Genomic DNA, 26,438 nt, shown 5'->3' with positions numbered 1-26,438 from the left:
AACAGAAAACAGATCCCGGACACCAGCTGGATTTAGTTCATTGTTACATCCTAAACATTAGCTAAACTATAGTCCATTCACTCACTCACTCACACACACACACACACACACACACACACACACACACACACCAGCCCCATTTAAAAGGTGATCAGTCTTTAAAACGGGGTGTTGGAAGAAGCTGTGGGCCCCACGATCTTCGATGCTTCTCCGGGGGAAGCATCTGTTGATGCCTGGCTTTAAAAAGGGTTGCCTGTCCTTGAAGCTGTTTGATGTTCTGTATTGGCCTCTGTCCTTATCTCTTGGACTGACCATAGTCCTTGTTTGAGCAACTCCTTTCCTGCTGCCTTCGGCATTTCATTCCGGTCTTCCCTGGTCCTTCTTGGGGTCATCTGCATTTCTTCCCAACATTTATTCTGTCTTCAGGGCTGGTATGTATTTTGCTCACTCATGCATTCTTTCACATACACACACACACCCAATTCCTTTTATCTTTTGTTTGGGACAGAAGTAAATCATACCAACAACCTTTTCAGTGGGAGCAATTCCCCTTATCAACATCAATACTTCATTCAGTTATACACTATAGGCTATAGAACTACAACATGGACAATTACTTTTAATCAAATAATTATACTAGCTGTATTATATGTCATTACTATATGTACATAGATGGTTTCACAGTATATAGATAACAACAATGACAGACGGGCAAAAAGACTACTCCTCACCCATCCAGACTGTCCATGTCTAAAAATACATCATGGGCATGCTTTTCACACATATTCATTTGAGGGTTGTAATTTTTGACAAACATCTTGTGAGCTACAGGAAACATTCTGGTAATGGCTTTGACTTTGTGTTTGATGTTCCAGGTGAAGATTGCATATGTGAACTTTGTCAATCATTGCTATGTGGACACTGAGGTGGAAATGAAGGAAATCTATACCAGTAACCATATCTGGAAACTATTCGAGAACTTCCTTGTTGATATGGCACGGGTAGGTGCTTAGGATCCATTAAATATTGCAGAAGATACATTAGAGGCAATAGAATGAAGTATGAGGTTCCTGCTTAAATTGTAGATGTATTTGTTTTTCCAAATGCACATATTGCTGAAATTGTACAAGAGCATCATTTTCTGCATACTACTTTTTTCTAATATTTTACTATAGTAGTTTATTACTATGCAAATTAGTTTGCATAATGTCCAGAGTGCTGGATATAATCATGTGGACTGGAAAATAAAAGCAATTTTCACGATACATGGGTATTAGTCTTGCCCTCACTTTCCAGAACTCTGACAATAAAATCCCGACTGTTAAGACAAATGTGAACGATGTGAAGGCCCCAGTCTTAGAAGCCTGTAGCATGGGAGGGAGAGAAGCATCTGTGAAGAGAAAGCAGCTGTGAAAGTTTGTAGTGTACCCCAGTTACCCAGCATGATGGGTAAACTGTCATGATAGGTCAGCCATTGTTCTTCCATTTAAACTTTTGCATATTCCCCTAGGTATTGGCTGCAGCAAAAACTTTTCAAACAACTCTCATTGTATGCTTGCTTCTCCCTGCACTATCCTATGACTGTCTATAATTGCAGCTATAATTCCAGAAAATATAGATGTCCCAAACAGACCAAAGCGAAGGAGTTTGGACCATCAGATGGCGGCGGGGGCGGGCGACTCAGATAAAAGACATTTGGATAAAAACGAGAATTTTGCAGGAATTCTTGAACTTGTCACAGGAAACCTTCATAAAAGCCTTTTATAACGTATTTTAGTCTTTGAAATAGGAATCTAAAGCTGGCAATCAGGAGACAACGCTTTTGTTAGGTTCTTATGTCAGATCCAGCTGAGGGTGAGGCAAAGGTGAGTCTTCAGACAACGAGCAGATATCTTCAGACTATTGAGCAAGCTGACCCAAGGCTCTTCCAGAGCAGGGATTCTCCACCTTGGGTCCCCAGATGTTACTGGACTTCAGCTCCCATAATCCCCAGCCACAGTGGCCTTTGGTTGGGCATGATGGGAGTTGAAGTCCAATAACATCTGAGGACCCAGGTTTGAGAATCCCTGTTCTAGAGCATTGGCAGTATTTACATTACTTAATCTGGCCAGTCAACATGACTCCTTTGGCTGATGAGACTTATTCCCTACAGTTTTCTCTCTTGGCCTGAGCTGGATGATGGTGCACAGGTAGGGTCCCTGCCTAATATTCCGCAGGTTACTTTTTCAAGACTCACTGAAGGCTTTAGCCCCGATACCTTGCTCTGCCCTCTCCCCGCAAAAGTAGCTTTGAGGAATGGAAGTGAGGAATGCTTCCCTCCAGTTAGAAGCCACAGATCATATCTGGTGATGGCAGCCTGAGCAGGAGGTTATGCCTATTGTGGGAGGAGGTTTAGCTCCCGTAGAAACAGCTTCCACTTATTTAGGAAGGCTTGTTTTCTTACTTGAATAGCTGTAGCTGGGTACAGGGTATGCATTATTGCAGAAGTCAAAGCTTCTGCCCTATCTTTTCCCAGTGGTTTAATAATGTGACCAGGGAGCATTTGTTACTAACAGTTGCACAGACTATTAAAAAGACAGCTGTTCCTGTATATTTAAAAAAATTTAAGTGACAGTTCCAAGTCCACTTGTGAGCTAAGCATCCATTTAAAATGGAGAATTTCACAATTATAAAACAAAAAACCAGCTTCTGTGCAGAGGCGTAACTATAGGGGGGGCAGGGGGGGCACGTGCCCCGGGCGCCATCTTTTCTGGTCACGTGGGGGGCGCCGCCATGACAAAAAAATTTTTTTAATTTTTTTTAATTTTTTTTTGTTAATACAAATGTTTCCTGCTCAGTGCAGCAGCGCTGCAGCAGTCAAGGGAGCGCGTCGGTGCCCCCTCCCCCATGAGCGGTCCCTTCCGTGCCGCCCATGGCCCCCCCCATTGCTTTGCTTGGCGGCGGGCGCTTGTGAGGAAAAACCTAAGTATAATGTAGTATGTTGGGGAGGGGGGGGCGGGGGGGCGCCATTTCAGTGCTTGCCCCGGGCGCCGTTTTCCCTAGTTACGCCTCTGCTTCTGTGATCATGGCTGTGCATAGTTTTTAGATGCTGATTTATGCCTTAGTGGAATATCAGTCCAGGTATCTGAGATATACAAACATAACCCTCTTCTTCTGTTTATAAAACAGGAAAGCAGATGCATGTCTGTGTAGATTTGAATTAAGAGTTTCAGCTATTGTGGTGTTTCAGCCTGCATCTGAATTGTGGTTCATTTGTCTTCAGGACGCCCTCAGCAAAACCCACACAGCTGTTTCACTTTGTAACTGCTGGGTAATCAAAACTAGGTAGCAAATCCAAATAAGAGTTTTATTACTCTGTGGGGTTTTCTGTGCTGTAACATCTCCAATTTACAGAAAAGCATTTTTTCCTCTGAATAGTACATTCCTCCTTGAAGGTGATATTTGCCTAACCAGGTATAGTGCCCACTCACCCAACAGTAATATCTACTGCCCTCCTTTGACCTTAGGTATACCAGAAAGCACAATTCAGAATGTCCCTTTAGTGACTGAGGTTGGACTGTGTTAGGTCTTCCTGATGCATGGCTTGTTTTCATTTGTTATCTCCAGTAAGAAAATGGATTCTAAAATTTCAGGAGCAGTGGTGGCCCCTGAAGGCAGCACCAAGTTGGGTGGCGAGGAGTTGTGGGAGATACCTTTTAAAAACCATTACTTGGTTACTGCTCACACCTGTGAGCCCCGCTAGCAGTGGTGCCCTGCCTAGCATCTTGCGCAGAGTCTGTCCTGCGTGTGGTCTGCCTATGGTGCTTTTCTGGCCTTTGCTCATGCACGGCAACCATTTGCATTGTCAGCACCACCAGCAAATGACTGCCACGCATGCACAGAGGCCAGAAGAATGCCACAGGTGGGGCAGCCTCAGTGCAAGATGCCAGGTAGAGCACCGCTGCTCGCAGATGTGAACAGTAACCAGGTAATGATTTTTAAAGATCCAGCGTGGTGTAGTGGTTAGAGTGCTGGACTAGGACCGGGGAGAACCGGGTTCAAATCCCCATTCAGCCATAAAACTAGCTGGGTGACTCTGGGCCAGTCACTTCTCTCTCAGCCTAACCTACTTCACAGGGTTGTTGTGAAAGAGAAACTCAAGTATGTAGTACACCGCTCTGGGCTCCTTGGAGGAAGAGCGGGATATAAATGTAAAATAATAATAATAAATAATAATAATAAAGATACCTTCCTCTGCCCCTTGCCACCCACCCTGGCACTGCCCTCATGGGCCGCCTCTGTTCAGGGGTATTGCTTAATCTACCAAAAATCCCCCCATCATTTCCTGAATAAGTGTTAAAAATGTTCCCCCCCCCCACCACCCCCTTGCAAGTATTTCTAGAATCTGTCTAATTTGTTCTTTCTATTTTCTTTCTACTTAACCCTCAGATAATGTCAGATGTGCTCTGTTTTATTCTGAGCATCAGTGGAAGCCTCTAGTTATCTGTCTTCTAGGTTATTGAGTTTACTTATTCTAATCAGGGTTTGTTTAGACTGAGGCACTGTGCATCTCATACAGATACATCAGTTTTGCCTTGCTCTCAGGACTGTAAGAAAACTGTTAGCATTATGAATACACACGATGAATGCTTTACAAGCATGTAGAGAGGGAATCCCTCTGCTGTTGGGTCAGGTTTTTTCTACTTTGCTACTGCCTGTTCTCAACAAGTCAGGAATTTGGCAAGTGTGCCTCTCTTTTTGGAGGCAGACTTCGCCTCATGCTCATCAAGATTGTTTCTGTCTGGACAATGTGATTCGAAGTGTGTTTTCTCAGAAGTGAACCAGTGGGTCTTTCTTTGAAGCAAGTGTAGGATGGGCAACATCTGCATTCTCAGGGGCCACTCTATTCTCCAGACAGTGGTCCAGAGACCAGTATATTTTGTGGCACAATTGTACCCCTTTGGGAGCAATAATAGCTCTGAAATAATACATGTGTTTCAGCAGCAAGGGTTTCACAATTATGGAATATGGCAGCTCAGGAGTAGCTGGGACGTTCTGTTTGTCAATAGTTTTATGAATATGGAAATACTTCACTTGGAACTGGATTGAAGGGTGTCTTTGGACATGCATATACCATGAAGAAAGTCCACTTTATGTATATGTGGTGCTTTCCACTACTCATACATGTGCACACGATGCATGCATTTCCATTGGATTCTGGCAATACGTAAGCAATTGACATCTGGTACGATGAATCAGTTCACATCCAAAGTTCTTATCTCCCCTAGCAATTGCCTGGGTCTCATTAGGAGACTGTCTCACACTTAAAGGACTATGGTTCTAAGAATGCCAAAAAGAGTCCCATAAAGAACAGAATAACATCATTGTTGATGCACGCTGGATAACTGAGAAAGCCATAGAATAGTGAAAAGAAGTCAATATGTGCTGCCTTATTGACTACAGAAAAGCCTTTGATTGCATCGGCCATGTCAAGTTGTGGAATGTCCTTAGGAAAATGGGTGTCCCAGAACTTTTCATTGTTCTCATGAGAAACCTATACACAGGACAGGAAGCCACAGTCCAGACAAAACATGGTAAAATAGAATGGCACGTAATCAATCAATCAATGTTGAAAGGTGCCAAAGGCGCCAAAGTGGTACTGTAAATGTACCACCATGTGTAGACAGAATTTTGACTACAACACTAATTTGTGTTGTATAAGATTATGCAAGTACAAATGGTGTGAGTGTTGCTGCTGCATTGGGTTTAGATTCTTCTTAAAGGATAATAAATGAATGGAGCCACGACTTGCCTCCATTCTCCATGCATTCTTTCTGTCCACTGTAGGTCTGTAACACAACCACAGACAGAAAGCACGCGGATGTATCCTTGGAGAGTTATGTCACTGAACCTGTAATGAACATAGTGAGTGGCTTCTTCAATTCTCCATTTTCAGACAACAGCACAAGCCTCCAGGTAAGATAGAAGAAGTCTAACACTAATGTCTGTTCCAGATAATTATGCCATGGTCATGCATACAAGGGGAAGTTATAAATTCATGGATTCCTAGTAATTTTTGTTTCATTGATAATAATAACTCATCTAAAGATGAGAATGCTTCTTCTTTAAAAAAAGAGGGGGGAAGTCAACTTCAGCAGTGGGGACGGGCCCAAATGCCTAATGCATAGACATAATAAAATCTCTTTTCTTTCACTATGGTATAGATATATTTAGTGTCCATGCCAAATTTTATATATGATTCAGAATTTGAAGGCCACAGTCAAAAGGGTTGTTGTTTTTTGCCTAGAGTATATTTGATGAGACTATTTCAAAGGTAGAAGGAGATGGTCAAACATTCCAGCTGGCTGTTGCAGCCAGGGTTTTTGCTACTGAGTTGGAGCAGGAGAGGAGAGCTGATCTTGTGGCAGCAAGCATGAATGGTTCCCTTTGCTAAGCAGGGTCCACCCTGGTTTGTATTTGAATGTGAGACTACATGTGTGAGCACTGTAAGACATTCCCTTGAGGGGATGGGGCCGCTCTGGGAAGAGCATCTGCATGCTAGCATGCAGCAGCTTCCAAGTTCCCTCCCTGGCATCTCCAAGATTGGGCTGAGAGAGACTCCTGCCTGCAATTTTGGAGAAGCTTCTGCCAGTCTGTGCAGACAATACTGAGCTAGATGGACCATTGGTCTGACTCAGTATAAGGCAGCTCCCTATGTGGTAGCCTGACGTGCTTACCAGAAGCCCAGCTTGCTCCTTCCTTGTTTTCCTTACTGGCTCTTAAGTTACCATCCTTCTGCCAGGGTCTTGCAGTGTCGGAGGCTGGAGTTGCTTTTGAAGAGAACAGATACACTAAGCCCCAGCAGGACTTCTTGTCTGTCAGCCTGGCTTGCTCATATAGTTTCCCTCCTCTCTTAGGCAAACACAACCATCCTGGGCCAGGTGGTCTGTCTCATTCCCTCCCTTTCACCTGTACAGCACTAGAGGGGCAGGAGAGATAGTTGCTAGTCGTGATGATGGAAACAAATGTCAGAAAATCTGTCTACTTGAAACTTCCAGGAAAGAAGCCTGTAGATATTTAATCTGACATTTGGAGCATGTGTTTCCAACCATAATTGAAGAGGCCTAGACTTGCAAGGGCATGCTAGTGCCATTTCTGCAAGGGAAATATCTAGGCTTTCCTCCTGGGGTTTCTCCCAAAATAAATATGAGGGTGAAGAATTAGGAGTGTGAAAACACTGCTTTGTGGGTATGAATAATGTAGCAGTTTATGATGTAACTAGAGAATTCAATTTCTCTCTTCTGTGAAATTGCCCTGCAAAGCTAAATTTAAATGATGCCATTCTAGAACCAGATGTTTCAGTATTGCTGGCTTAGACTCAGAGTCTGATACTTTGGAGAGTTTTTATCCAATTTGATTTGGCCCTGTGGAAGAATCCACAACAGTTTACATTTTACACATTCTAAATGCAAAAATATATTCGTGCTATGTACAGTATTCTGAAGAGTATTTAATGCAGTGGTATGCTGAGAATATGAAATACATTTAATGCATGCATTTTTGTGTTTTGCCAGAACACAGGACAAATGTTACTTATCTTGAAATATTTTGTATTATAAAATAGAATCCTTTTGCTTTCAGACACATCAACCTGTTTTTATTCAGTTGCTGCAGTCTGCATTTAGAATTTACAACTGTACCTGGCCAAACCCAGCACAGAAGTCATCAGTGGAGTCTTGCATCAAGACATTGGCTGAAGTTGGTAGGTGAAAGTTTGATAGTAATTCTTGCTTTTAGCATTTCAAATAGAAGTGTGTTAGGGTGGAATGCTGGTTATTTTTACGATTGTAGCATCTTGGACATTAGCACTAGCAAACATTTGTGCAATTTTGTGCCATTAAATACAAGTTCAGTTGGGGAAGGGGCCCCCAACATTGGGTGCCCAGATGTTGTTCGACTACAACTTCCATCATCCCCAGCTACAATAGCCAGACCATTGTGGCTGGGGATGGTGGAAGTTGTAGTCCAACAATATTTGGGCACCCAAGGTTTGGAGGCCCCGAGTTAAAAGATGGCAGTACCCATAGGATACGTCCATGGTAGATTGTGCCTCTGCACATGAATATTTATTGTATTTTGCTTGGGACAGTGAAGTTTCTCCATAAAGAACATACGTGTGACAGCGACTAGTGGGTGGATGCTTGCTATGTGCTTCCCCACTAGAAGGGCTGCAGAACAGTTGAGCTGCCACTTCCCTGAGGTGAAAGCAGTGCTAGCTCCAGAACTGAGCTGGACACCCATCCCCACACATACATGCAAACACACACACACACACCCTTGCCATCTGCCTCAGTCCCGTCTGCCTTTTTTTTAGATTCATAGGATCTGCTGTAGCCATCAAGAGAAAGGAAAGAAACAAGCTCTGTGTGGTGTGTGTGTGTGTATATATACAGGTGAAACTCGGGAAATTAGAATATTGTGCAAAAGTCCATTAATTTCAGTAACGCAAATTAAAAGGTGAAACTGATATATGAGACAGACGCATTACATGCAAAGCGAGGTAAGTCAAGCCTTAATTTGTTATAATTGTGATGATCATGGCGTACAGCTCATGAAATCCCCAAATCCACAATCTCAGAAAATTAGAATATTACATGAAACCAAGAAGACAAGGATTGTAAATAGAACAATATTGGACCTCTGAAAAGTATAAGCATGCATATGTATTCAGTACTTGGTTTGGGCCCCTTTTGCAGCAATTACTGCCTCAATGCGGCGTGGCATGGATGCTATCAGCCTGTGGCACTGATGAGGTATTATGGAAGACCAGGATGCTTCATTAGCGGCCTTCAGCAATTCTGCATTGTTTGGTCTCATGTCTCTCATCCTTCTCTTGGCAATGCCCCATAGATTCTCTATGGGGTCAGGTCAGGCGAGTTTGCTGGCCAATCAAGCACAGTACACTGTATACTTTTCAGAGGTCCGATATTGTTCTATTCTTCAATCCTTGTCTTCTTGGTTCCATGTAATATTCTAATTTTCTGGGATTGTGGATTTGGGGTTTTCATGAGCTGTACGCCATGATCATCACAATTATAACAAATTAAGGCTTGACTTATCTCGCTTTGCATGTAATGCGTCTGTCTCATATATCAGTTTCATCTTTTAATTTGCAGTACTGAAATTAATGGACTTTTGCACGATATTCTAATTTTCCGAGTTTCACCTGTATATACACACACTCCCACCTTCTCTTCTATTTTGCTCAGAAAAGAAGTCATACCCTTCCACACACTCAACTATTTGCAGCTACTAGATTGCACAAGAGTAACTTGCAGTTACTAGGAAGTAAGACCCACTCATTTCAATAGGGCTGATTCCCTAGTGCAAGGGTTCCTAACCCTGGGTTCCAAGATGTTGTTGGAATACAACTCCCATCATTCGCATCCTTCAGCCATTGTACCCTGACCCAGAGTTGCCTGGCTTCCAAAATTTGCTTTATAGTCTGAAGAAGCGAGCTGCAGCTGGAGGGAGCTGGGTGTCACATACTGAGCATAATCTACTAGCCAAATTTTTTGCAACAAGTATTTACTAATACAAGTAAGTTCTTAAGGTTTCATATCTCAAACTTCATATCTCAAAGGTTGGTTTGGTCAGAGGTATTGTTTATTCTGGGAAAATATTTCCTTTAATTACCAAAAAAAAAAAAAAAAAAAAAAGACAATGAGCCATAATAAAGCCTTCTACTGAAGTCCCTTCCTCTAAATTCTTCTGCAGCTGTAGTATGAACAGTGCTCAAGAATGAAACTGAAAGAGCCTGCTGGTATCTTGAGCCTAATTGCTTACTCCCCATTTAGCTCCTTGATCCCTAAGCATCTGGACTAAAGTATATGCATTTGTTACTAGAGTAAATGTCCCTGCTATGATGTGGTAGTGTTGGCTTTGTGGCACTGGGCTGGTGTGTTGTAGTCCATCCCAAGCATTTATTTGCTGGTACCACAATCTTATTGTTATGTCAATAACAATATCAACTGCTGCCTTCAGGAAACAGTATAGAAACTGGGATGGGTTTATGTGAAGCCGCTTGGACATGCAACAACATCTTAAGGAGATTGCTGGGCTAGTGAAACCTTGAGGCTGTTCTCATGTGCACCCTAACCCGGACTAGAGAAGCCCAGCCTAGTTTAGGTTGTGCGTGAAACCCCTGGGATTGGGCCAGATCCTGGCTCAGCAGCCCAGCTTTTGAGCCCAATTTTTAACCAGGGTTAAAGGCTTGAGTAAACCCTAACCCATGCTTCAGGATTGTGTGTTCACTGGGGCTGCGTTCAGCCCCAGCAGACACAGAGATGGGTGCCTAGAGCGCTGGTCTCCTGAGGGAATCCCCCAATGCACAGTTCATGTTGCGCAGTGCATTGTGGGATATCCGGAGGCTGGAATGCATTGTTCCCGCCTCCAGAGCTCTGTGCTGCCCCACAGGCCAACTCGGGGGATATAATTGTAAAAAGGAATCCGGCTAGGATAATTGTAAAAAGGAATCCGGCTACAAGTAAAGGGGTATTCCCTAGACTAAGAAGACTATTCCCTAGACTAAGTAGGGGTGTCACCGACATCAGAATTACCCCCAAGCCAGCCTGTGAGCCAGTTCTGTGAACTGGGGGGCAGTCTGGTTTGAACTTGGACCGCCTGAACCAGCTTAATGTAAAACTTGGCACATCCCTACAACAAACCTGGGCTTACAATCAGAGGGCACAGCCAGTCCTTGCTGCCTAATGAGTAGATGTGTTGACTGTATACATGCAAGTTGTCATTGTGTCCAGGAAAAGGGTAATATGTTATACAGCCCAAGGAGACATGATGCTTAGTGCACAGACATTCTTAGGTGTAATGTTGGTATGGCTCTTATCTGTGTTTTCTTTCCTCCAAGAGTTTTAACTTTGATAAAAACTCATTGTACTAACAGGCCATTTTTTTAAATCTGCTGTGTCTTATTGGTTTTAACTTCATGATGGTATTTAAATTATAACATGCTAGTTTTTGTAGCAGTAGGCACCTACTTAATGGCTCTGTTTTCAGAAGAGCATCTTATCCAGGTGCTTCCATTGTGTTTCTTTGTTTTGTACTCGACTAGGAGAGCTGCTTTCTTTTGAAAACCTGGTATGTAATGATTATAATTATCTTCATACTTCCCCAAGCATTCTGAACCATCAGCAGCAGAAGTTGTTCTTTATGCTGGAACAAGATGAGATAGCAAGTTTCTTAGGCATTTAAAATGGAATACTTTTTAGCCTACTTTCTTTAAGGAAAGATCACTCAGCATTGTGTGTGTGTCCGTGTATGCCCCCCATCAACTATGGGCTAACTTGTGGGTCGTCTAACTTATTTGAACCAAATTTGCTACAGTTGTAGTGAGTGACACTGCAATGTCACACATTGATGGCATAGTTTGTGATGTCATCCACCCCAGTTCAAGATGGCAGACACATGAACATTTGAGGCACAAGGGAGGTAACTTGTGAACCACCTAACCTATCCAGGTTTAACCAAATTTGCTACAGGTGTAGGGGCACACAGGACGTAGTTTGTAATGATGTCATCTACCCCCATTCAAGATGGCAGATGCGTGAACAGTTGAGGCACAAGTGGGCTAACTTATAGACTGCCTACCTGATTTGAACCAAATTTGGTACAGTTGTGGTGAGTGACAAATAGGGACACCTCAACGGCATAGTTTGTGTTGATGTCATCCACCCCAATTCAAGATGGCGGGGGTGTGAATGTTTAAGTCTGAAGTGGGCTAACTTGTGAAGATTGTAATTATCAATTAAGATTATAGTGAAAGGAAAGTAGTTCTTACTAGAACCACTTGTATTCTTTCATGCTCTCTCTTAAAGCTGCTTCTTAAAGCTGGTGAGATTGGAATTTAGCCATGTCTCTCTGAGCATTATACTGCCCCCCCCCGAACTATGCAGCTTCAATATTAGAACCTTCATGTTTGCAGTATTGGTTAAAAATTAAAACAAGGTGTTGCTTACATTCAGGGGAGGCATTCTGGATAGATTTTTACAGCAGGTACAAATAATTTTGATGGAAAATATGACAAAATATATGCATCTGTTTGTGGCAGCCTTGGATTCAGAAGTAATTCCCTTCAGACAGAAAGATCATACTCAGATGTAGCAGAATATCAAAGCATAGAATAGCATATTGTTAAAAGCCCAGCTTCAGAGTGATCTGAAAAAACCAACCTCTTCTCGCTGGGCAAAGAGGCATCTTTTTAAAATGCAACTGTCTTATGTCTAACTTAAGGGTAGCAACTGTTCCTATTTATCCCTGTATAGCAACCCTGAAATGGCTTTTGCTGCTGTCATCCTCACATTTCTTTTTTTTATTATTTTGAGCTCCTTTGGGACAAGAAGATGTCTTCCCATTCCTTTTACTAGGCAAGTTGCTTTGAGAAATGTTTTGTTGAAGAGACGGATAAATAATCTTAATATCAAGAACTGAGCTGTGGCAGCCAGGGATGCAAGTTCATGGCCAGGAATGGGAGAAACAGATGGCACAATGCATGCAGGTAGACCTAGTTATCCATGGGGGTTCCATTCTTGGCTACAACCGCAGATAACGGAACCAATGATAACAAGACCTTGAGGCTATGGGAATTGGGGTGTTAGGTTACTGGAGATTTAAAAGGTACTTAATAGGGCAGACATAAAGTGCTGTACCATGCTCTGTGGGCCTCCAGCTGTCCAGTGATGGCCCCCAAACCCCCAATTATGGTGATTTATTGCAAAAAATCACAGGAATTTTTAACACCACAAAAAAGATCCACAAAATGGCTCCTTGCAGCAAAATGGTGGCCAGAAATGACCGTAGAGGTCATTTCCATCCACCTAGGAACTGTGGATATGCAGATTTTATTCCCCCCGCCCACATTTATCAAGTTTGAGTCTCCATTGCCTGACCGCAGATATTCAAAACTGTGGTTGTCAGGACTGCATGTGACGAGGTCCATCTGTACTGAGATCTCTGCTAAAAGTGAATACAAAAAACAAACACCCAACTATGCACACATACCACCTTTAATGCACCTTTGATTTAGGCACAACTGGATTAGTACAATTAGTACTAATACTAGTTATTAGTACAATTGGTACTAATAATTAGTACAATTAACTCCTATTAATAGCTGGTGACAGTAGAGTCACATGTATATCAAGTCTATATAAATAATATGAGATCCATAAGAAATTCACGAAGGTGAATTCATTTCGAATACAGGGAGTCCCCAACTTTAACAGGTTGTGTTCCAAAAGTTTGTTTGTAAGTCAGCTGTTCATAACTTGGAATGCATATAGTTCATATGAGGAATGACTTGTTTGTATATGTGTAGGTTGGGGACTTCATTAATTTAATAGGTTATGGAGCTTTGTTTGTAATTTGGGTGTTTGTAAGTTGGGGAGTGCCTGTATTATTCTTTATCAAGTGGAAACATAGAAGATATACTGAGAAATACTTCTGTATGTAGAAGCTTCCAAACAAGATATGGGAAAATAAAATATCCTAAAAGATCTATCTATCTATCTATCTATCTATCTTGAACTTATCTGCCAATGTAGTTCTTTCACATTACACATAAATGCTTCAGTGGAGAACACATTTATAACACTACATGCATAATCATACAAAAAAAGTTTTTATATGACAAATCCTTATAAACCAGAAACTGTTCATACCATAAATTTGACCTGTGGAAGGCTATAATCATAGATGGAAGGAACTAATAAAGCGTTTACTTATCACTAGATAAGTAACACTTATCACATCTAATGCCAAATTATTTCAAAAGCTCCTTCTGGCTGCCCACTAAATTCGTATTGCAACTCTCAGGAAAAGTAAGAAGCAACTAAAAATACTCACATCCTGAATCCTATTTATAGCTCTAAGTAATATAACTTGCTCTAATCAATCACTGAAGTTAAAGGTATGTTATCCATGTATAAAACCTGATCCTGAAACCACTTACATATCGGTTAGAAGACCATGCCAAAACACTTATACAAATGAAGAAAAATCCAGTTTATCATTGTCCATTAGGTGTAAGAGAATTCATATTAAAAATCCAAAACATTGAAGTGGTTTTGTTAAGGGATCAGCCCCTTTCTTAATAGAAATGTGTACTTTTTCTATATCAGGGTTTATACTTAGGGAGTCAAGCTATTAATCTTAAACCAGCTAAGTACTTTGATGTGGTGCTTGTCCTAAATGTAGATGAGCCCTCACTTTAGCGTGTTTAAATGTTCTTCCTACAGCAGTATTGGATGGCAGGTTTAAGGGAGCTCTGCTATTTTTACGACTTTGCCCATGTGGCAAAGGGGTTATATAATCTATCTTGCATGTTATTCTTTATTGTGATTTTTATAGTGAACCCCGTTTAAGACTTATATCTCCTATGTTAGATAATTTGTCTGGCTGGTCTGATGAATTTTATTTAAATTATCTTTTAATTATTGTGGACACTGATATTATCTCTGTTATGGCCAGGTTTTGTTATATCATTTGTAAAATACATACTGGTTTATTGTAAATGTTTGCTGGTCAATGACCGAATACACTTCTATCTATCTATCTATCTATCTATCTATCTATCTATCTATCTATCTATCTATCTATCGCAAAAAACTTTAAATCATCATGAGAATGATTATATTCCAAAAAATGTGTTGTTAGTGGTGCCTCCAAATGGCCTGTCCTGATTTTGCTTGATGTTATATTCAAATTCATAGTGTTCTACTAGTTTGACCAACATAATACTGAGAACGTGGACAAATAATAACATAGATCACATAAGAAGACTCACAGGTAGTGAAAGATTTCAACTTGCCAGGATTAACCAACTGTTTGATCTGTATAGATGGGAAATAGTAAGAACAGTTTCCATCACTTGTAATGTCCCGTAGGTTTTGTGATGTCCATCTGTGTACAAGTCTTATTGATATCAGAATGTATTAAATGGTCTTTTAAATTCACTGTCTCTCAATATGGACAGCTATATCTGGCAGACTGTCACACTCTGGCCCCCTATTTTTTAATCGTGCCCAATTGGGGCCTCCTAGTAATTTTGGCCTGCTGGAAGCTGTACAGTCTAAATTTGTTAGAGCTATTCTTCAAGTTCCCCCCGGGGTTCCCAATTCTCGTACCAGATGAGAAGTAGGTCTCACTAGGGTTGAATCGGGTTACTGGACCTGTATTAGAAAGTTTTGGTTAAAACTGGTTTTTGCCAATGTAGGCCTGGCTTCCTTGGTAATGATTGATGATTTTAATCGTAAGTGGAAGACCTTGGTGAAAAATAAACTTCTTCAAATTGGGTTCTCCCATGAGGAAATTCTTAGACTAGGACATGATCAGACCTGGCAGGTTATTAAGCAGCGTATTGCCGATACAGAATTACAAGTGAATACAGCCTGTCTAAGGAGTGGTATCTATCTGGGGAAACAACTTTTTAATTCCAAACTGGCAGCATATTTAGATAATAATTCTTATCCCTAAATTTAGGCGTCCATTTACTCTTGCCCACCTAAACGTCCTTCCGACGGATGTTAGGGAGGGTAGACAGTGTCACACCCTCGCTCTCAGATAGCTAGGAGGAAGGGGATGCTGACAGCCCTTCAGCCGATGCAGGGGTGCCTGAGGGGCAGAGCCCGGCTGCTGGTTCACAAGAGATGGCTGAGGCTGGTCCGACTGATGTCTCAGAGCAGGCACAGCAGTCTGAGGCAGCAGAGACAGGGAATGACGAACCGGAGGATGGGCTGTGCAGGCAGCCTCCACTGACTCCACAGCAGAGACGGGTCACAAGGTGGCAGGCACAGCTGGAATCTATCAGGAGAAGTAAGAACCTCTTGCAGAGGGCCGATAAGCCTTGAATCCCTGTCAGCTGAGAGTTATCAGCTTGGACTATAAAGCACGTCTACAGCTTGCAGTTAGCTGCTGGAAGACAATGTATGTCATCCCTAGTGTCGACAGCCTTCAGCCTGAGCCAGAGAGAGAGAGACATTTCCAAGCCATGTTTTGCTTCTGCAACCCAGACTGGTCTTTTGTGAACTATCATCCTAGACTTCCCTACCAGGTGGCCAGATTGCTGACAGATATAAGAGATTCAGTTTAAATTAAGGATTTGCCCCTGTGGAATGGGTGCCATAGAAACTACACCTCATGTTATTTTATATTGTAAATTTTATAGTGATGCTCATTTAAAACTAATTTCTCCTCTTTTGAGGAAGTTTCCGGGTCACTCTGATGAATTTTATTTAGAGTTTTTGTTATCTAACTTTTGCAAAGAGATCACTTTCAATGTGGCTAGGTTTTGCCACATTGTATTACACATTTGAGTCTTATGTAACGTTTTTTGTTGTATTGTCTGATCTATGATCGTAATAAAGTTTATTCTATTCTATTCCATTCACACTTTGGTAAATCCTGCACAATATGCCAGTGCTTTTTAATGATATTTTTGATAGAACCTGCTAAAGTACTATATTCCATAGACCAAAACATTTTCTGTCTAGACTCTTAAGGATTATTAACAAATAAAGCATGTATGGGAATTGATTCAGTGCGTTCTACTGCATGTTCTATAAACTCTGAAGAAAAGCCTCTATGCCAAGAGAAAGTGTGTGTATCCCTTTGTTGGTGGAAAATCTCAGAACAAGTGCAGTTTCTTTTTAATCTTAGAAATTGTCAAAACAGAATATTGTCCTCTGTATGTTTAGGGTGATAGGCCAGAACTGGGAGAGCCAGGAACATCACAGGTCATGCTGAAGTAGACAGTCAAGAGCCAGAACCAGTCAAGCAGGAACCAAGAGCCAAGAACATGCGAGAGGTCCAGCTGAGTAAACAGACAAAAGCCTGGTTAAACAGGAGCCAAGAGCCACCTATATGCTGAAGGTCAAGCTGGGTAATAATCAGGAGCCAGAGGGTCAACGAAGAAGTCAAGAGTCAGGGATACACCAGAGATTTTACAGAGCAGACACTCAGGAGACACACAGTAAGATAAACAGTAAGACTTACCTTGATACTGCAGTAAGAATAATACTCTTGGCCATGATGGCCTATCTTCAGTTTATTACAAATGTTTCCAAGACATAATAACTGGTCCCTTAACTGAATTAATAAATGTAATACTCAATCAACAAGTTTTACCAAAATCTTGGCAAGAAGCATTTATAACACTTATACACAAGGAAGGAAAAGATCCTACTCCTCCGGGATCATATTGGTCTATTTCTTTATTGAATGTGGACTATAAAATGTTTACCTCTGTTTTGGCCTCGAGATTAAAAGGCTTTTTATCTGATACTATTCATTCAGATCAGACTCGTTTCATTCAAAAGCTTCTAATGAGAGACAGCATGAGATTTGTTTTGAATGCAATTGATAATATAACTATGAGGAAGATAAAGGCGGCAATGATTCTCCTAGATGCAGAAAAAGCTTTTGATAATTTGGACTGGTCCTTTTTGTTTGCAGTTTTAGAAAGAATGAATTGTGGTTTTAATTTTCTTTCCTGGATTTGCAGTATTTATCAACGACAAACTGCCAAGATAATAGTGAATGGATCTATTTTCCGAGATTGTGTTTATAAATAAAGGAACACGGCAAGGATATCCTCTTTCTCCACTGCTTTTTATAATTGCATTGGAACCGTTGACAGTGAAAATCTGACAAGAATCACGAATTCATGGTCTTACATTGGGGAAACAATAACACAAGATAAAAATTTGATTGATTGATTGATTGATTGATTGATTTGATTTGATTTGATTTGATTTCTATACTGCCCTTCCAAAAATGGCTCAGGGCAGTTTACACAGAGAAATAACAAACAAATAAGATGGACCTCTGTCCCCAAAGGGCTCACAATCTAAAAAGAAAGATAAGATAGACACCAGCAACAGTCACTAGAGGTACTGTGCTGGGGGTGGATAGGGCCAGTTACTCTCCCCCTGCTAAATAAAGAGAATCACCATGTTAAAAGGTGCCTCTTTGCCAAGTTAGCAGGGCCATAGCAGGGGCGGGGTGGTGGCTATCATGGAGAGTCTGTTTCTAAAGTTTGAGCTTATGTGAATAACTCTTCATCAGAATCCTTTTTATTAACTTGGGAACCTTTCATAAAATATGTTCAGCAAGGTCATTGTTTGTTTCCAATATTTGGTTTTGATCTCTGTAATTTTTTATTTTTTGTAATTTTGTAATTGAAATCCATTTGGTGGAGGTTGTCTTGTTATTTTTTTACTTTATCCTGACAATTGATTCTTGGCGTAAAACTGTGTGCTTTGATTTCAAGAGATGGAATTTCTTTCTTCTTTGTAATATAAATAAATAAATAATTTTAAAAAGATACTGTGGTAAGACAAACACATCATAACAAGGGAACCTTGATACTGAGGTAAGGCCTACATCAGGCAGGAAGTGCTTTATACTCCTGCTACAGGGGAAAGCCAATGGGTGATCCTGTAGAGTGGGGCGTGTCTAGACCCTCAAAGGCTTGAAAACCTGCTGTAGTGCCGCAAGCTGACACAAGGAGCAGCAACACACAGAGCCTCTGGCAGGCAGAAGATGACACTTAATATTAACTAATAAATTCATTTTTTGGTGCTTAGATTAAAGATGAATGATTTTAGAACGTGGATGTTCTAATGATGTTCTTCAAAATGGAAGCTGGCATGACTACTAGGCATTGCTATGAATGTGCAGAAGCCTCTGGTATTGTCAGTGACATGCACAATGCACTAGAGGGTTTCAAGTTTGTACAGCACCGTATGAAGACTTCCCTTTTAAGCCTATTAATGGATTCCAGAAACTCCCTATTCTACTCTGGAAACAATTCTGCTTGAGCGGAACTCCAAAATCCAGCACAAATTCTAGTTTATGTAAAAGCCAATGGTATCTCTAGTTAAATCCCTTTCCCCCACCCCGCTGCTCTTACTTTGCAAGTTCTTTGCATACTTTCAAAAGTATTTCAAATCGGAGTGACAAAGTAGCATGCTTCTAAATAATTCAATATTGTACTTTGAAGGAGATTGATATATTCTGAAGAATAAAGCTGATGACAACTACTCGATTAAAAATAAATATTTATGTTCATATTTGTTTGCCAGTATTTCAAAATGGGAACACATGTTTCATGTTTTAAATAATGAACTGCAGAATGAATGAAAGATAGACTTTCTATAAGCTACAAGGAAATAAGCAAAGATTTTGTTTACAGCTTAAAGCTTCATTTGTGACCTTTGACAATTGATGCACATCTTAACTACAAATAGAATTATACATTTAAGAATAATTCAAAACAAAGGAACATTTTTTTCCCTTGGCTTTCTTTGTGATAGTTTTAATTAGCTGTGAGTCTTTGAAAAAACATAGTCCTTGACGGTACTCTGCCACTGATGGAAGAAAGTTGCTCACTTCAAATAATACCTACAGGAACTGAAATTATTTCAGCACATCAGCTTCTGTGATTGATACATTTATCCTTGTGTCTATTAGCATTCTTCAAAAATAAACCTCTATTAAAAAACAGTAAGCTTTGAACCTTTTCTCACATGCTCATTAAACTCTGCTAACTAGTGGATTCCCTCAGTGGGTTTACCACTGAGACGCCGCTGGGAGCTGTGGGGCTCTTGACAGTTCTCACAGGGAGCCGAGCCCGGACTTTGCTGCCGTAGCTTGGTCTTGGCTGCTCATGAGAACAGCCTCATTGTTTCACAACATTCTACTGCTTGAAATAACAGGATCTATTGAATTAATAGGCCACATTTCCCTCATAAGCCCCTGGTGGCGCAGTGGTAAAACTGCCGCCCTGTAACCAGAAGGTTACAAGTTCGATCCTGACCAGGGGCTCAAGGTTGACTCAGCCTTCCATCCTTCCGAGGTCGGTAAAATGAGTACCCAGAATGTTGGGGGGCAATATGCTAAATCATTGTAAACCGCTTAGAGAGCTTCCAGCTATAGAGCGGTATATAAATGTAAGTGCTATTGCTATTGCTATTGCTATAGAAGCTAGGCCAGTCTGGTCCATGAGGATATCTGGTCTGTTTTGGTATGGATGGCCAGCATGGCTTCTGTACCCAGAATGTTGGGGGCAATATGCTAAAATCATTGTAAACCACTTAGAGAGCTTCGGCTATACCGTGTTTCCCCGAAAATAAGACAGTGTCTTATATTAATTTTAGCCCCCCAAAAATGCACTAGGGCAATTAGCGGTACATCAGAAATTACTGCTAGGTCTTACTTTCGGGGTAGGTCTTACTTTCGGGGAAACAGGGTAGAGCGGTATATAAATGTAAGTGCTATTGCTATTGCTATAATATGGCCATGTTCTTATCAGATACAGCTGTGATCAGGTAAACATCAAGAGCAGAAATTCAGTTAAGACTAACATATAAAACAGCAAGGAAAATAACTAAAAGTAACTGTCAATCATACAGTGGATATTTTGAAACAGATCTGAGCTCTTCCATAATGCAACAAAAGACTGCAAGTGAAAGGGGAAAAATGACTGTAAGAATAACTTTTTAATGTTATGTATAAACCAGGGGCGTAGCTAGGGGAGAGGGGGCCTGTGTTCACCCCTCTCTCTGGCGGCCCCTCAGAGTGAGGGAGATAATGAAGGAAACAGGGAGGAGTGGAGCTGAGGGCCCTCAGGAGCTGGGGGTTCCAGGTTCTTTCAACCCTTTCGCTCAATTATAGCTACACCCCTGGTATAAACACAAACAAGAATATAATGCATCACTCATTATACATTTTCAATGTGTTCACTAAATCAGCTAGACAAAATCAAATCAAATTAAAATATTCATAATAATACTTTAGAGGCAAATTATCAGGGATTCTTGAACTATAGTTAAATACTATTTTTTAAGCATCATACACTCTTTGAAACAAATTATTTGTTCTTAGTCTGGAAGTTAGCCTGGCTAGTTTAATTCAATCTCCCTCTTTTCAGCCACTCAGTTTTTGTAAGAATTGTTTATGCTTTCCATCTTGCAAATACAAATCTTGCTACCTCTGATGTTTTTGGTTAATCCATTCCTTGATTTAGGCCAACTTTTGAACGGGGCTTTAGTTACTTTAGGGAAGGGGATCTGGTCTTGTGGTATCAAGCATGACTTGTTCCCTTAGCTAAGCAGGGTCAGGCATAGGAGACTAGAAGTGTGAGCACTGTCAGATATTCCCCACAGGGAATGGAGCCGCTCTGGGAAGAGCAGAAGGTTTCAAGTTCCCTCCCTGGTTTCTCCAAGATAGGGCTGAGAGAGATTCCTGCCTGCAACCTTGGAGAAGCTGCTTCCGGTCTGTGTAGACAGTACTGAGCTAGATGGACCTATGGTCTGACTCGGTATATGGCAGCTTCCTATGCACCTGTATTCCAGTCCTAGAGTAGAGACAGGGCTAACAAACAGCCAGCAGTAAGAGCACAGAAAAGCAGTCTTCACTTGCCTTTCTGTAAATAGTATCTGAGGCTATTCTCATGTGCACAGGAAACCGAGCTTTGGGAGCCCAGCCTGGTTTCATGCATGCATGTGAACCACCTGGAGCTGTGCGACTCCCGGTGGTAAACCTGCTTAATCCCATCTTAAACAGGGTTAGCAGTGAGCGCTCCACTATTCCCATTTCGATGATCATGTGCTGCCGCCATGCGGCGACTCACAAGGAGACCCTTGACTGGGAGGCTACAACAAGCCACCTGGCATTGGGCGGCTCCCCAGAATGCCCCGGGCAGCCCCCAATCCCCACCGCCCCAACTGGCTCCATGACGGAGCCGGTATTTGTGTGGGTGGCCTATCCGGCCACCCAGAGAGGGCTGGATGCTCGTGTGCAGGAGAGTGGTCAAGCCTGCTCTCCCCACCAAACCCCTTCCAGCTCTCCACACTACTCATGTGCAGAGCCTTTCTGTCTCATTAAACTGTTAATATTTCTGATTCCACTCCACTGCATTGTTCTTGCGTACCACAACTCTTTCCCTTGGATTCTACACTGCCATAAATAGATTTAAAGTAGATCATGAATATTACATAAGATATTTTAACAACATTTAATATACAGAGTGGTAGTCCAAGTGGTAGTTGCTGCAGAAAGATTTCAATCAGAGTATTATTAATGGTGGTTGTTGTTGTTGTCGTCATCCGTATTATTATGTTGCTTTTCAAACAAAAAAAGGGTTCTCAAGGCAGTTTACATTGCAAACAAAATGAATAGATGTTTCCAAGTTCAAAAATGGCTCACAATCTAAAAAGAGATGCTATGGAGACACCAGTAAACAGCCTCTGCAGAGAAGCTGGGCTGGGTTGAATAGGGACATCTGTTCTCCCCCTACTAAATCAAATAAATAAATAAAATAAATATAAGAAAACCACGACTCTGAAACGTGCCTATTTGTTAATAAGGGTACCTCTTTGCAAGGGTATTCAGTATCTCAATATTTTATAGCCCTGTTAGATTTGTCGGAATCATGTGCAGAGTTTTGCCCTCAGGCTCTAGTTGCCATAGCTTGCTAACAAAAGGGTCAGGAACAGATAAACTGAGATTAGCTCAGACCCCAAACCAGGACATTAGCTGCTTTCAGCTTTCTCCCCCTCCCCCTGCAACCACCCCCCCAACCCAAGTTCTCAGACAGAATTGCATGCAAAGTACTTGCTCTGAATGGGAAATCTATTATGTGGCATTGTGCACTCATCCTCACTTAAACACTGAGTGAGTTTAACCTGGTTCTCATGACCAGGAGCTGGGAGGAAGAGCGTTCAGCCAGGTGCATGCTCCTGAGACATGTTGTGTGTCGGCAAAAATCTGGGTAGGAGGAGGGGCCAGTGAATGTGTGCTAGCCATGATCTGGGCAGGACGGAGCATAGTGTGCTTTTCCTCCACCATCAATGTTGTGCTGGGTGCATGATGTGGGTTGGCTGCTGCCATCATACCCACATTGCAGCTAGCACATGATCACTTTTCTCTCCCCTTTATTTTTGGTGACACATGACACTTTCTGGGAAGCACACGGGGACTTGGAGCTTGGCTGGACACTCTTCCTACCCAGATTCTGGTCATGAAAACAAGCCCAATGTGGACTATCTTGGTTAAATCAGCAATAATTTTATTTAATTCATCTATTTGTATTCTCCTCTCTCCCAAGAAGCCTGGAGTGGGGTATACATTTTTATTACAACAGCTATCCTGTGAGGTAGCTCATTTCAAATGATATTTCATTTCTCCTAACTAAGCAAAGAGGCATCTTTCAAAGTGGTGATTCTCTTATATTTAGCAGGGGAGAGCAACTGGCCCTATCCAACCCCAGCACACCATCCCTCCAGTGGCTGTTGCTGGTGTCTGCCTTATGCTTCTTTTTAGATTGTGAGCCCTTTGGGGACAGGGGGCCATCTATGTAAACCACTTTGAGAACTGTGGTTGACCCTTTTGTTTGGTTTGCTACCCAATTGCAAACTGTAGTTTGTGAATTCAAACATTATACCACTTAATGTTCCTTGACCATGGTTTGGTATTATAGAACCTCAATTCTATAATTAATACAATCAAACAGCCATTCTTTCTGTATTTAGTTCAGTTTCCTTAGTCTTTTTCTAGATGTGGGCTTTGACCGCACAACATACCCCAAAGCTGTTCAGCTGACCATGTTTTTTGTCTCATAGGAATCCGAAATTTAATTATGTTTCAGCTGTCACAGCAGACTTTTCATGAATGTGCAAGCAGGGTCCATCAATGGGTGTTGCAAATATGTACATGATAAGCTTTTTGCTAATCACCAAAGCAAGTAATGTGAATCTGTCCTAAGTATCCATCCCTGAAGTATTCAACTGAAGGTCATGAGAGCCTGACTCATAGAACTGTTTTGTGGATGAAAGCTATGAAATTGTTGAACAGTCTCAGTCTGCTGTGGAAGATTGTTATTAAAAATTATCATATAAACACTGGTGCTTTAGTGTACAGATACAGATACCAGTCAGTAACTGAACTGTTAGATAAAGATCTTTTTATCATGTTAAAGTCAGACTTACTCCAAACCCTGTTGGCTTGGGGTGTTTTAAAACACAATAGTTTCTATAGCCCATGCTTACAGCATGCAAGGGAATTGTGTGGTTATCATACGTGCAATTTTCTGTTAGGGCTAAACTAAATATTATATGCAAACATCTGTAATTTAGCTGATGAATTACAGATGTTTCTAATTATAGAAGCATCTGTAATTTATCTCCCAATCTTTGGGAGGGGGCAATGTGAAACAGAGAAGTGACAGGGGAGAGGGAATTATGCTTAAGTTGTTCCGCACCCACTGCTTCTCTTTTCCAAAATCAACCCTCCCCAATCTGCTCTCCCCACTATGGGGTTCCAAATATATGTTTTTTTTGTCAACAGCAGTTTCACTGAAATGTACTTATTTTCAACATTCCGTTTTGTCTCACTCATCTTCGGGTGGACCTGACATGATTACTGACATGGGGTTTCCCCACAAAATGGTTTCTCTACGTCAAGCTTTCCCCGCCTCTTCATAATATTTAAGCAGATTTTATCCATGTTGTTTTCATGTCCCAGCCAGTGGAGCAGAGATGGGGCAATGCAGGTCCTGATGATATTGCAACATGGGTTAGTCTACCTAAAAGGTACAGAAAGAGAGAGAAGAACCACGGAGATGGGAGAGGACTAGTTGCAAATGATCTGTTCTTGTTGGTGCTTCCAGCATAAAACTGAACAGGTTTTCCACTTCAAAGTCCAATGCCCACTATATAGGGTTTTCAGCATAGGAATGCCAAGTTCTACAATGATGGTACTCTGTACCCATAGAGAATCATAAGCAACGGTGCTTTTTGGTTCTTAACAGAGGCTTAGGCTGTATGGCAATCTAGTATTTTTCTATTTCTATGGCAAGAACTTGACATAGAGCTGTCTAATTTCACCTTTATGGTTAGACAATTTATTATATCCTAATATTTTAATATTACAAATATGTTCTTCCAAAGCAAAGAACCGTGGGATTGCAATTCCAGTGGATTTGGACAGCCAAGTCAATACCCTGTTCTTGAAGAGTCACTCCAATATGGTCCAGAGAGCAGCGATGGGTTGGAGAATGTCTGCTCGTAGTGGTCCTCGCTTTAGAGAAGCCCTTGGAGGACCTGCCTGGGATTACAGGAATATCATTGAGAAGCTACAGGTGTGGTGGAAAATAGTGCTTATATATGATCTGTTTGTGTTTGTTGACTTTGAAAATGTTTATGAGGTGCTGAAGGACACAAATTCTCATCTGGGAGCAGAAGTGTGGGACTGGGTGTTTCTGTTCCTTTCCTCCTTCCATTTAACAGAAATTAATACTGTCATCCAAAACATTTATACTCACACACTTAATATCAGCATAATGTTGTGGCAGCAGAAGAACTTTAGGTAGTGGTACAGTGATGGACTCTTAAAGAAAACATGTTATAGGTCCATGGTCTAAAATGTCAGTATGAACATTAGGAAGGAAGTGAATAGTCTACATTGCAGGGATATGGCCACTATTTTCATCTTGTCAGCCCAATTCATAATATCAGGACGTTTTCCACACTCGACTGTTAGTTTGCATCTCCTCTAGAATGGAGGTGTGCATTCACATATTGGCCAAATTTACCCAGAAGTCCTTGCGAGCTATCAAAGAGCACTTCACACACGATTCAGGTTTTTCATTGTGTGTTAGAGTGTAGCCTGATTTATATCCAGGGTTAAAAAAAATCCACTTTTTGCTTTAGTTTTAGGGGTGGGGGGCAACTTTGAAGTCGCAGTAAACCTGTGGTAAAGCCTACTGTCTGGGAAAGCTTCTGCTGAGCAAATGCAGAAAGAAAAGTATTTCTTCTACATTGTAACTACAAAACTATCCATGAATGTACTTTAGGTAGCCAGTTTTAGTCAAAGTTAACATCTTTACACCCTTTTTTTGGTGCTTCATTTTTTAGGATGTGGTGGCGTCTTTGGAACAACAGTTCAGTCCTATGATGCAGGCTGAGTTTTCAGTGTTGGTGGATGTATTGCACAGCCCAGAACTTCTTTTTCCTGAGGGAAGTGATGCTAGAATCCGATGTGGGGCTTTCATGTCCAAGTAAGTGCTTGAAGCAATTTTTAAAAAATGTATTCAGAAAGAAAGCAAAACAAGGCCCCAGCCACATTTCACTTCTTGCTTTCTGACCTGTATCCCCCCAAATGAAGGGAGAAGCACCACCTCCCATGTTGCATTTACATCCTATTTAAAATCCTGTAAATGTGAGAAAAGCTAGGCATAGTTACATGAATACCTTAGTTTTTAACATTATTCCTAGCAGTGTGGGAGCTGTAGTGTGGCTCATGTTTCTGGGTAACACTGGAAGTCCAAGGTCACATGGGTAGAGCCCATATGTGTCATTCCTTCCCATGCCAAGATTGCTCCATGTCAG

General features: G+C 41.3%; 1 protein-coding gene across 8 annotated transcripts in view; it reads left to right on the top strand.

The window, feature by feature from the left end:
• ITPR2 (inositol 1,4,5-trisphosphate receptor type 2) overlaps positions 1-26,438 on the top strand; it is a 352,451-nt gene that overhangs the window by 155,997 nt on the left and 170,016 nt on the right. For all 8 annotated transcript variants that reach the window (XM_053252991.1, XM_053252992.1, XM_053252990.1 and 5 more), the window contains 5 exons: positions 876-1,001; positions 5,827-5,955; positions 7,621-7,741; positions 24,999-25,189; positions 25,965-26,107. In XM_053252991.1, coding sequence (XP_053108966.1) covers positions 876-1,001; positions 5,827-5,955; positions 7,621-7,741; positions 24,999-25,189; positions 25,965-26,107 — 710 coding nt within the window. The remainder of the gene's footprint in view (positions 1-875; positions 1,002-5,826; positions 5,956-7,620; positions 7,742-24,998; positions 25,190-25,964; positions 26,108-26,438) is intronic.

The sequence above is a fragment of the Hemicordylus capensis genome, chromosome 5 (genome assembly GCF_027244095.1).
Source record: "Hemicordylus capensis ecotype Gifberg chromosome 5, rHemCap1.1.pri, whole genome shotgun sequence".
NCBI lineage: Eukaryota > Metazoa > Chordata > Lepidosauria > Squamata > Cordylidae > Hemicordylus > Hemicordylus capensis.
The sequence above is the reverse complement of the archived record's forward strand: the minus strand, read 5'-3'. Positions and strand labels throughout refer to the sequence as shown.